Source organism: Merops nubicus, unplaced genomic scaffold (genome assembly GCF_000691845.1).
Source record: "Merops nubicus isolate BGI_N331 unplaced genomic scaffold, ASM69184v1 scaffold25396, whole genome shotgun sequence".
Classification (NCBI taxonomy): domain Eukaryota; kingdom Metazoa; phylum Chordata; class Aves; order Coraciiformes; family Meropidae; genus Merops; species Merops nubicus.
This window is the reverse complement of record NW_008614746.1, coordinates 8839-21377: the sequence shown is the minus strand read 5'-3', so window position 1 is coordinate 21377 and position 12539 is coordinate 8839. Positions and strand designations below refer to the sequence as shown.

Below are 12539 nucleotides of genomic sequence, written 5' to 3'. Positions count from 1 at the left end.
CAAACAGACCTGAAGCCTGCCCAGAAGCAAATCAAATCAGACTCTTCCTTGTAGTTAAGTTTTAATGGCTAATATGGCTTCAGACCTGGAGCCTGTCAGCCTGACAGTGCCTGGATGTTTTCTCCAGGAGCCCCCACCATCAGGGCTGAGCACAAGGTTGCACCAGGTTTTCACAATCTCAGGAAGAGGCCAGCTCTGGGTCACGAGCACAGATGACACAAGTCTGGTTCACCTTAAATACCCAGCACAGAAGCTGCAGCAGACCAGGCAGCTCATCTGCCTGGACACCAGGATCAGGATGAGAGCCCGGGCAGGACTCCCTCAGCCCTCCTTACAGCTCCCAAGTACCAATCGCTTCAAATGGGCTCTGAAAGAGCCCTGAAATCCTGCTGTATTTCTGCCCCAAGCTCCTCATCACCCAGGGTGGTGACACAGAAACCACTGTGCACAGCAGGATGCAAGAGCTGGGTGTGGACTCTTCCAGCCCCATTAGCCAGGCACGGCCCCACCATTAAAGCCCAAGTAATTAGCCTCTGCGTCATTTGTGGGCAAGCCTTGCTGTTTGGAGTGTCACATCTTAAGGCTAATTAGCAATGAGGATTCTCCTCTACCAAAGGCTTGGAGCCAGTTTGCTTGTTTTGTTCTTTTTTGGTCCGTCTTGGCAATTGGTTATTTCAGCTGCAAACGGGAATCATCACAAGCAGGGACAGGAGGAAGGATTCTGACACAGAGAGGCTTCCAGCACGGCTGGCCGTGGGCCTGCTGGGAACCCACAGAGCTGTCCCACAACTGTCTGGAGGCCCTGGCACACCCACATACCTCCGTGTCCCTCACATCCACAGCAGCGAGCCCCAGCTGAGCTCATCCTGCTGGAAGCTGAACTCCAGCTCTGTTTTTACAGACACACACGGCACACTGGGGCACCAAGGAGGCTCTGCTCCTCTGTGCAAACACACCTGGCCTCCTGCTGGGCTGTGAGATAAGCAAGAGTCTGGAATTGAGACTAAACTGGGACCCACAGCTTGGCTGACAGTGTGGTGGCACCCAGGGAAGGGATCAGTCACCCCCCAGCTGTTAAAGTGTTAAAGCAAAGCTGTCCTCAAGCAGTGCTTGCAAACAGGAGGAAGCACCGTGGTCACATGTGTCAGATGTGGGAGTGAATCCATGGGAAGGGCAGCAGGTGGGAAATCCTGCCGGGAGCAGGAGAGGGTGCTGAGGGATGGGCATTGGCTGGACACTGCACCCCGAGGGGTTCTGCGTTGGGGACTGGATGCTGACAGCCCCAAGAACACCCCTGGACATGCAGTGCCCAAAGGACAGGCATGTAAATCCAAACACATAACAGAGCACGGAGCACTGAGCTTCACTGGCTTTACCCTCAAACCAGCTGAGAGAACAGCAGGGGCAAGAGAAGCCCTGGGGGAATTCACAGCCTAGTGCACTGGGGCCCTGGCCAAAGCGCCCCGCGGGTCCTGTCTCACACCCCCCAGGGGCTGCTCGCAGAGAGGCGCGCGGGCTGCACTCACTTTTCCCGGAAGGTCTCCTTCTCCTGCTCGCTCCACATGTTCATCACCTGCCGGTCCTTGTAGACCTTCATGGGGTCATCCATGAGGCCGTTCATGTTGATGAACTTGATGCGCTGCTGGTCAGCATCATAGAGCATGGGCGGGATGACGGCGAGCTGGCGCATCTGCTTCTCCAGGTTCTTTGGGGAAGGCAGAGAACAGCTGGTCAGCACCACGGGCCCGTGGGGACCACAGGGGACAGATGTTCGGGAGGGAAGGAGGAACAGGAGAACTCAAAAGCAAGCACTAGACAGCTTTATTGCTACAGGAATTGTAAATTAACCTCCGAAAGAGGCTATCGCTGTCAGCCAGGAAACAATCTTTCATTGTGAAATAAAAGGCTTTAGGATACCGTGTGGAAATGTCTGACTTAAGCAAAACTGCTCCTGATCACAAGAGACAAGTCAAAGCAGTGGGGGCAAAGAGATCCCAGGCATCAAACCCATGGCCCCGTGGTGGTCTAGGCCCCCACGCCAAGCTGTGAGGGAAGCATTCAGCTTGCAAAGCTTTCTGAAAGGGTGGGCAGAGGGAGGTGTGGTGCTTCCCTTCCACAGGAAACCCAATTGTTCCAGGAGGTTTCAAATGCCACCATAACGGGGCTGTCACTCCTTTCTTCTACTGAAACACCCTGGGACATAATCTGATGCTCTTAATCTATCCTATTCAAGTGCCAAGTTCATCTAGAGCCCCGGCTGCAAGCCAGGACAGGACAGACTGGGCACACTGGTTTCCTTCAGTTTCTGTAGCAAAGTGCCCCATGTGGTGTCTCTTATGTGCCACCCTCTGCCCGAGGGTCAGAACTGGCCCTTCAGCTCAGCTGCTGGGGGACACCCAGCACAGGTCTGCCCTGTGGGGACAAAGGGATGCTCTGGCCACCCTCCTTCATTTGCACTGTCACTCCTGAGCCCTCCCTGTCACCTGGGATGGAATTAGTCAGATATAAATCTCAACCCCTGACCCAGGAAGGCCACGTCTCAGCTGCTGTTACTTTAATGACCCACCTCCTCTGCCTGAACCAGCCTCTGCCCAGACACAGGCACTTCAGCTCATTCCATCCCCACCCCATCCTCGCCGGGGTGCCTCTCGTTCAGCAGTCGGCTGTTTCGGATGCTCTGGGGATGTCACCCCACCGTGGGAGGTTGGGGACAGCTCACAGCCAGAGCATCGATCCCGACAGGCACAGACCACCCCGGGCGAAGGGAGCAAGGCCCTGAGCAGAGCCATGGCAGCAGGGAGGCGGGGGCAGGAGCTCTGCCTGCAGCTCAGACCCTGGCAGGGTGCACCCCGCTGGTGGGCAGCCAGTCCTCCCTCCTCCTCTCCAGCAACCTGCTGGGGTGGGGTGGGGACAGCTCACAGCCAGAGCATCGATCCCGACAGGCACAGACCACCCCGGGCGAAGGGAGCAAGGCCCTGAGCAGAGCCATGGCAGCAGGGAGGCGGGGGCAGGAGCTCTGCCTGCAGCTCAGACCCTGGCAGGGTGCACCCCGCTGGTGGGCAGCCAGTCCTCCCTCCTCCTCTCCAGCAACCTGCCGGGGCGGGGAGCCAGCCCCTGCTGCAAGCAACGCCTCCGGATCTCACCTCCCTGCTCCTTCCAGGCCTCTGCAAGGGCTGGGAGCTCCTCGGGTCTCCCCCAGGCCAAGCAAAGCGGTGCCTCGGGGCTCAGCAGAAGGCCGTTGGGGTGGAGCTTAGCAGCACACCGTGCAGGTCAGAGGCAAGCACCTAACCCTCCCCTCAGCCACAACCTCTGCAGAGCTGTGAAACTCCCCTCTGCTTCCCAGAGCCACATCCCCTGGGGTGCTGCCTTGGCTGGCTAGCAGCAGGCTGCCCGGGACCCGGGGCAGGGAGAGTGGCGCAGGGCTCGGGCAGCCAAAGGCTCAGCTCTGGCTGGGCAAGGGCTGCTCTCCCCTCCCAAACCCAGTCTGTTCCCTCCAGCTCGCCGCCGTGCCAAGAGTGGAACCCTTGTGAAACCAGATCTGAAGGAAGCCAAGGTCACGGGGATGTTTCAAGATGAATGGAGCGCTCCCAGAAGACGTGGGCCAACTGGCTCACGTACAAACCATTCATTCCATAGGATTCCCCTGTGTCAAGCCACGCAGCCCATTCAAAACAAAACGAAACAGAAAAACCCCTCCACCCAGCAGCCAAGGCTCCCTTCTCTTCCCTTCCCACCTCTACTTCCCGTCTAAAGCAACAGCCAGGAGGAGTTTGTGGGGTGCTACCCAGGATGAAGAGCACGCTGGGGCTTCAGGTCCCTACGAGGCAGCTGAATGCTGCCAAACCCAACCCACTGTTGTCAGCTCCTGGGGTGCTTTGCTTCGTGTTCTGCTCCTGCAGAACCACTGCACAGCTCCGTGACACCTCTTGGGTGGCTGGAAAGATGCTGCTGCTATTAAATGAACACCTCACTTTGGATCCTCTCCAGAAAGCATATTAGGCACCATGGCAACTTCCCCAGCCTCAGCCTGGCTTAAAGTTACTGGGATTTGCTATCAGATTTCACTCGGGGACCTGGTGGTATTCTCCTGGCTTCCCTGGAGAAGAGTGGAGTGAGGGATGAAGAGAAGGAGAAGGCAACCCGGTCTCACCTCCTGCTCCGAGAGCCCGTCGATGATTTCTGACACCTCGTGCTCGCTGCGTGCGGCCGACATGGAGAGCCCACCACTGCCCCTCTGTCCTACCCTGCTGGGAGAGGGCAGCGGAACACTCAGACCCTCTGCTTTGTCACCCACATGGAGAACAGCTCGCTGGCCCCCTTGTCCTCCTCATCGACCTCCATAATGGCCATATCCCAACCCCATCCAGGCCACCCCATCCCACGCTGCAGCCCCACGGGCTCTGACAGCGCTTCCTCCTGCCCAGAGAGCACCGTCCCCCACGTCCACCAGGCGTAGGGCTCACACACTGAGAGCCTCCAACCACCCTCCTTACCTGTGCCAGCCTCCTGGATCGCTACAACAGGAGGACATTTCATCCCAACCAAACTCGCCCCCCACTATTTTCTCCTGCTCATCACAGCATAGCAGTGGCACAAGGCAGTCTCAGCACTGTGCCACCGCATCTAGTTTGCAAAAGCTGCAGGAGCTTTTAAATCAAAACCAGCCATTGACATCTTCCCCCCTACCCTGTATTACCCAACATAACAGCCATGCACCCCACAGAGTTAAAACTTTTCTTATTAAGCATGTAAAAGCTTAAAACATTTCTCCCCTAAAAGTACCGTTTCTCCCCTTCGCTGTAAGATCAAATAAAAGCACTGACAAGGAAGTTTGGTCCCATCCAGCTGTTTGTGGGGCACAAGGACAGGATGCTGGCACAAGAGTTTGGGTTCTGTGTACATCAGGTGTCCACCTTCACTGAGGCCCACCAGCAAGGTAGTCATTAGCACCATCCCAGCCAGCTCTGGGAAATCAGCAGCAGAGGGGAGATGGGCAACCACATTCTGACACTTTTCCTCCTCTCCTGGCTCTGTGCTGAGCCACCCTGGGGAAAAAGCAGCAAAGCTGCCTGTCCGCTGGCTTCTGCCTCTGACTCGAAGGGGAGAAAAGGGACCAGCGGCCACCCCAGCCCGCTCCTCCCGCCAACAAAACCCACACCCAGCCCCAGAGAAAAGAGAAAGGCTGTCTGGTAGCAGCTCAGCCCCTTCCTACCGCTTCTCCTCTAACCTCTGCATGCGCTCTTGCAGTTCCCGCTGCTTGCGGATCTCTGGGAATTGCTTCTCATAGTACTCCCGCACTTTGCTCTCCTTGGCGCGCCGCCGGGGGTTGTTTTCGATGCGCTCCACCTTCTTCTCCCAGGCCTCCATCAGCTGGTCGTAGCGCTGGCAGAACTTCTGTTCCTGAAAGGGCAGAGGGAGAGAGGGAGCTCAGGAGACGTGCCTGGGAAGGGCAGCTCCTCCAGGCCTGTCCTCGGTGCCTGCTCGGGGTGAGCCTGACTCATCCTGCCCGAAGAAACACATATTTTTAGGACATGGACACGCTCCAGGGTCTGGGACCAACCCAAGGGTAAATTCTCTAAACATGCCATCAGGTACCCTCAGGCTTTTCCCCTGCAGACCCGACGTCTTGGCCAAACCCAGGATTCTCACCCAGCGTGGCCATGCCCACCCACCACACCTTCTGCCCGGGCATCCTCCAGCACCTTGGGTGCTTGATTCAGCACCCGAAGCCCCAGTGCCAGGGAGGGAGCCCACGGCTGGCCATGCACGGGAAGAGGACAGGTTGCCCGCCTGAGGCCACCAGGCAAGAAGGGACTGAAACATGGCCTTGGGAGGGGACACGGGAGGGCAGGGGAGCAGGTCATTTCAGAGCCCAACCCCCACACTGGTGCCAGCGCTCAAGACTGGCAACCCCAACAGCACTGGGGCCACTAGGCAGCTCCACACATGGGCGCCGAAAAAGCCAAGAGCCGGGCACCCAGCCCCTATCCAAGGCCACATGGCATGGAGGCCTGGCCACCCCATGATGCCACCACCTCCTCCACCTTCCTGGCAAGTAAAAGCCTTCTGCTGGCCACTGCCACTGCTCCTTTTTGGCCCAGGAGTGGGCCAAGCACACCCCTGCTGACAGCAAGCCCAGCAAACTCAGGAGCTGTGAGGGCTTCCACGCCAGGAGCCCCCGGGTGACCCCTCAGCACACCCACCCAGGTCCAGCACCTCACCCCTCCTGGCACTGATGAGGCCAGCCCCGTAGCCATAGCATTAAAACAGCATTTGCCAGAGCCAGCAGCCTCCCCTCTCCGCCCCGGTGGCCGGTGCCCAGGCGCAGGGGGAGGCAGCCAGGCGGGTTTGCAGGTTTCACTCTGAGTGCAGCGAGGGCCTTCTAGGCCTCGGACCAGGAAGCGAAAGCAGCTGCTGCTCTGCAGAACTCGATGGCAAGCCCCAGGCCCCCCCTGCTTTCCCAGATGGTGGCTCAGCACCGCAGCAGAGTCCACGGGGGAATCCAGGCTTGGCTCATCTCTCCCCACTGCTGCCCCACACCAGAGGGAAGTCCATGGCTGGAGGACTTCCCAGATGCGCTCTGCTCTCCTCTCGCTGTCAGCCACCAAAAATAAATATAGGGAGAGGTAAAAGAACCCCTGAACGGCTGGAAGGGCCCAATTCTGGGTGAAGGGGCAGCTGGGTTACCCCGAGGCAAGCAGGCCAGTTGTGCTGGGGATGCTGAGCCCTGCAGCATTACAGTGCCAGGCACCCGCAGCCTGCGGCCAGCATTGTGCCCGTCCTGGCTTGGGGATTGGGTCCAACCACCCCAGACCTGGCAACAAACCACATGCAGCAACACACCCTGGGAGCCCCACGGTCTTTCGGAGGCATCTCGATAATAACGTGGGGTGGGCAAAGCATCTGAACCCCTGCAGCTGGTGCAGGCTAACAATCCCCAACAAATGAATGCATTCCCATTTACGTGCCCAGAGCCAGAGGCTTTCCTGCCTCGCACGGATGCACAGGAGATGCTTGGGTTTTGGCAGGAGCTAAAGGAAAAGGCTGTAAGATGAAAGTGAGGAATGAGAACAAAAACAAAAATGCCCTAAAAGCCACCAAGGGGAATCTCGTGCTGCGGGCAAGGAGCTACAGGTGCCAACAAACTGCAGTACCTCGGAGAAATCACAGCTGCTGTGTTTTTACCCCTCCTGAAGCAATGCTGTCAGCCCCCTGAAAAAGAGCTCCCACCCTGCCAGCAAATCTGCTACAGCCTCCTGCTTTCAGAGCATCACACTTGGGAAGAGGCTAAAAATACCCTGCAAAGTTTATCAACCCTCAGCGCCGGGAGGCAGCTGGTGCCCTGTGCTGTGTGCCAGCCCACGGTGTGGCTGGGAACAGCCTGGCATGAGGGCTCGGGCTGCTGAGAAGCTTCAGGGCAGAAGCTTCAAAGCTTCAAAAGGTTTTTCATTCCCCGTGGGAACGAGCCTGTGCTGGGTCCCACATTGCCACCCACCTGGCACGGCCACTGGGCTGCTCTGCAGCCAACAAGGCGGCTCTTTTTCATCCTTTCTCCTTCCCTCTTTGGGACAACTCAGTGAAGCTTTAGCCAGAACTCCTCTTTTAAGGAAGTGGTGTTTGGAGATGGAAAAAGCAACATCATCACCACACTGATGATTTCCCCAGTACTCCTGACTGGCACCTGCTCTCTTACAGCCCCTTCCCACCACGGAGCGAACAGATCCTTCCTGCCACACAAGCTCCAAACCCCACTGCAACAGGGGCAGCATCCCTGCCTAGCGCTTCTTGGTCCAGCTGGGATACACACTCCATGCAATCTTTTGCCACCCTTCATAAGCCAAATTTACAGGCACCTTAGGGCACTGTGCATCACCCAGATCTTCACAGCTCAGTCACCAGGAGAAGCCCTCGGTCAGGCACTTCAGGAGCAGAAGTGTCTATTCCCTCTTGAAGCCTCCTCTGAGCAGCCTAAAGCGAGGATGTCCATTCCTGAGCAACCATCTGTGCTGGCTGTTAGCACTGGTGCTCCCTCTGCTCCCCTGCCCGGCTGGGCTCACCAGCCCATCAGCCTCTCAGCCACACAAGTGATGCTGAGCCAAATCGGACCTGACGTGCCCATCTAAAAATGGATGAATAGTAAGGGGGCTGTAGCAGCCAAAGGCAGTTTGTAGGCTGTGCCAAGCCCGAGCCCTCCCGCAGCTCTGGGAAACAGAGCAGCCCTCTGGAGGGGAGGGGAAGAGCCAAGGTGACGGGAGGAACCAGTCCAATTCCTGGGCAAACTCCCTGGTTTTCTTTCCCCGGCTGATGGAGAGAAAACTCTTGCAGCCAGAACAGCTCCCTTCACCCTTCTCTCTCTGCAGCATCACTGCTCTGATGGCAATGAAACACTTTCTGCCATTCTTCCAGGGAGGAAGCCCTGCAGATCCTCCTGTGTGGCTCTCAGGGCTGGCCCCTGCAGGCACCCAGCTCTGACTCTGCTCCATCCAGCCCTGGGCAGTGACAATGCTCCCGAAAGTAAAAAAAAAAAACAGAAAGAAATGCTGGCACGTAGATGGGCTTTGCTAAAAATAGGGTCTGCTACAAAATAGGCAGAAAAATAGCTAAGCGTACCCATTTTGCAAACAGAATCAGCAAATGCATTCACTTTGCAAATTCAGCAGCCGTATGTTGCCTAGTTTGTAGAATAGGCAAAATGCTTCCCTAAAATGAAAAATCCCCTTTCAAGGACGCCCAATAAACTGGCTGGCAGAAATTCACCTATTTTGCATGCCAGGCGACTTCACTGCAAGCCATTTTTTTTAGGAACCACACTCTTGCAGCCTCATTCAACCTCCTGCCCCAGCTCCTCGATAGCTGCAAGGGCGACACTCTCCGGCTCCGTTCCCACCAGAGAGCAGCTCCTCAGAGTTCCCTTCTGGTTCCAATAACACCACACGAAGCTCTGCAGCTCCTCTTTTGAGGAAGGGCATGCTGAGCTGCTTCCCCCGGCCACAGAAGTCCTCGGCTGTGCCAGGGAGGTGCCCTCAGCAGCACCGGCTGCCAACACACCATGCTGAAGGTGTTAAGCCCCTTGCTAGAAACCTAGAAGTAGTTTGTTTAGTCTTTTCCATGATAAAACACATATTTGGATGCAAGGCAGAGACACAACTATCCCTTTGGAATGCAAGATATTGGAAGACTGCTGCAAGGTGGGAGGGGATGAAGCATGGAAAAGAAAGGAGCATGCCTCTATTCAACCTAAGTAAGAAAAGAACTCGATCCTTGGCTCAGAAATGCCTGTATTGAAAGCTACTTTTAAAAGTAGAGCCCTCAATCCACTTCTCAGGGCTGATTATTTTGAATTTTTCTAAAAATTCTTCCCAGCTGAAGCACTTCTGTCCAAAACCAGCACCAAAGATGCTCAGAAAACAGGCACCATTTGCAACTTCTGTCGCTGCTTATCACAGAGAGGTTGGACTAGACCTTTGGAGGTCCCTTCCACCCCAAACATTCTATGATGAACTTAAGATGCTAACGCCAGTATCTGAGCCCAGAATGGTCATGGAGTCAGGAACTGGGATTTACATCTTTCACATAAAACATGAAGTCCTGCATCAGGAGCTGAACCATCCTTCAAGGAAAGGTGCCAGGAAATCCACCTCCCGGGAGGGCTGCTGGTTGCTTCTGGCATTTCCCCTTCTACGCTGGTTTCACCTCCCAGCTCCTACTGGTGCCTACCACAGGCACCAAAAATGTGTAAATTCTGTAAATCCCACTTGAACTTTCTCCTCTGTTGACTAGGCACATGCAGCAAATGCCTAACAAACACATTATTCCCCCTACCTAAACAAGAACCATCTCCTTGAAGGACACCGGAACGATCTCACAGGCAATGCTGCCTAGAAATGAACTGGTGCAGAGCTGGATTTTTGTTTTAAACCACAAATTCCTGGAATATCACTCTGTGGTCAGCTGGAAGGAGTCACGATGAGTCTTCAGACCATTTATTGGAAGCAGAGTCAGCTTGTTTCACACCTCTCTTAGGGTCCAATGACTCACAAAATAGAGATTTATGCCATGAGTAGGCTCTCTGAGATCAATGAAGGCTCTGCTGTGATTAAGCCAACCCCCCGTGTTTGCTCTGCAGGGGGTACTTGAGGAGGGAGGTGATGCCTGCAGCAGGATCAGGGACCTCTCTCTTACATCCAAGTTATTTTAAGCGTCAGAGATACCACAGCAATGCAACACACAAAGTACTGAGCACCAGCACCTCTCTGCTGGAAAACGTCCTCTTCTTTCTCACATAAGAGGTCACGCTGCTTTACATATATAAAATAAGGTCCAGGGGACTCACCCACTGTTTGCGAGCATGATTTCTCCTCTTAAAGTACAAAATCAACTTTTTCCGCATTGCCTGGTTTCTGTAAAGAAAAATAAAAAGAGATACTTGATTAATGAGGCAGTTAAAATCCAAAGCCTGGCTCTCCTCCATCTGAAGTTGGAGCTGCACGAACGTCAAAGCAGCAAGTGTGGTTACATGGGGACCGTGTGCCACCTTTGAGACAGACCAAGGGACACTCTGGCACAAGGAACGTCATCCACATCTGCTGGCAGAAACAGGACTAAGGTTGAGAGCTCAATTCCTGCAATCCCAATTCTGCAAACCTTTACTGTGTGCTCAGTGCTGACCATGGGCACACGCTCAGGCTGTCTCTGGAGTATTTGGAGTGTCTGGAGAAGCCCCCCCAGGATTATTCTTTCTACTTTCTGAAGATAGTACGGAATAATTGTTCAAAGAGAAGCACCACCAACACAGTGAGGAGCTGCAGAGGCTGCAGGAGCTCCCCAGCTCTGCACAGACCCCAGAGATGAGCTCCCACAGTTGTTCCTGTTACTAATATTCCCAGCAATAAAATCTCTATGTAAAAGGTAGAGACCAGGGGCAAAGGAGTTTCCTTAAGTCTTTTATCCCGATTAAAGACAGCGCTGCAGTGTGTCATTACTCGTCAGGAGCTAAACATGTGGTCTCATGGTCTGCAGGATTTAGCAGAATGAAGACACCTCATTCCCCTCCTTGCCTCATCCCCTGGGTAGTGAGGAAGGAAAACCCACCCTCCTCCCCCCATAAATAAAAAACCACATCAGCAAAAGATACTATTTGGAAGGGGCAGAGGATCCAGCTCACTCGGAAGACTGGTGGCAGCTTAATTTGGGGATGGAGCACATCCCAGAAAGCAGGTGGGGACCTAGACCAGGGCCCGGGGGCACCCCTCATCCCCTGGCTAGTGAGGAAGGAAAACCCACCCTCCTCCCCCCATAAATAAAAAACCACATCAGCAAAATATACTATTTGGAAGGGGCAGAGGATCCAGCTCACTTGGAAGACTGGTGGCAGTCCTAGCTTAATTTGGGGATGGAGCACACCCCAGAAAGCAGGTGGGGACCTGGACCAGGGCCTGGGGGCACCATGGTAATACTGGCACCTGATAATTAGTGGGTTTATTTAGGACAGTAATTTCTTTGGTGTGGGGTCTTCAATCATCACCACCTCCAAGGTAAGTATGGCTGCTAGAGGAAAGGCAGCAGGATTTGGGACCAGGGTAATTTCTCCAGAAACCCACAGCCACACTCAGCTTTGTGGCCTCTTTAGTTTACCACAAAGAAAACACATTGGGATTCTTGGTCCTACAAGTACCACTTGGATTTTGTTTTCTGTTTTCCCCTCTTCATTAGTTGCCAGAGGTATGTTCAGGAGTCCCTGAACACTGCCTGAGCTGCACAACACCTTCGTTCCCTTTGACTTGCCTTGAACACTGTGATGCAAAGCCAGACCTTGATTTCCAAGGCATGGCTAGCAAGTGACACTTGTAGCTCCTCCTACAAATGGAAAACACCAGCTAAGGGCTGGGAACAGACTCCAGTATCCCCAGCTCAAGCCACACAGCCCCAAATCCCTGTGCACTCCCACCTCTGGGCAGCCCCAGCAGGGGCAGAAGGCACAGCCACGTGATGGGGTGGAAGGCTCCTGCAGAGCAGGACACTTGGATCCACAAAGGTTTTCCAAGCAAGGGCTTGAATATCAAGCCACATCCTTTGATCCTGTTTCAGAAATCAAAGTGGCATCGATGGCTGAAGGAGGAAAAAAAAATCTAATAAACCCATATATGGCTTTATTTCTGCCTTTGCTCATTTTTGGTGGCATGCTCACAAAGAACCTGCTGTTGTTCTGGGCTGCACTGCAAAGACCAGAGGCCACTTCATTAGACACACTAATGAACATTGCTGCCAAAGGCTTCTCCCAGCTGGATCACACCACGCCACTGCCTTTTGTTTCTGTGTGGTGCAACCACCGAGTAGCCTCAAAAAGGGCCACAGGTCCCTGGGTCACATCCAGGAGCAACGTGGGGCTCTGGGCCCCTGCTGCTGGATCTGCTGCACACGTAGCAGGGGAGTAAATGAAGAAAATGAGCAGCACTGATGCAGCTGATGGGTTGCCTTGAGTTTTACATCAGGGCTGACCTTGGAAGTGCTAATACAGGCAAAGACTTGATGGCTCTGCA

At 54.7% G+C, this 12539-nt stretch overlaps 1 protein-coding gene across 1 annotated transcript in view; it reads right to left on the bottom strand.

The window, feature by feature from the left end:
- Positions 1-1522: 1522 nt before the first annotated feature.
- LOC103774904 (nuclear receptor corepressor 2-like) overlaps positions 1523-12539 on the bottom strand; it is a gene marked incomplete at both ends in the record, with an annotated part of 19736 nt that continues 8719 nt past the window's right edge. Inside the window, 4 exon segments of the mRNA XM_008942339.1 lie at positions 1523-1705; positions 4151-4247; positions 5228-5400; positions 10334-10400. Of these exon segments, the coding sequence (XP_008940587.1) occupies positions 1523-1705; positions 4151-4247; positions 5228-5400; positions 10334-10400 (520 nt within the window).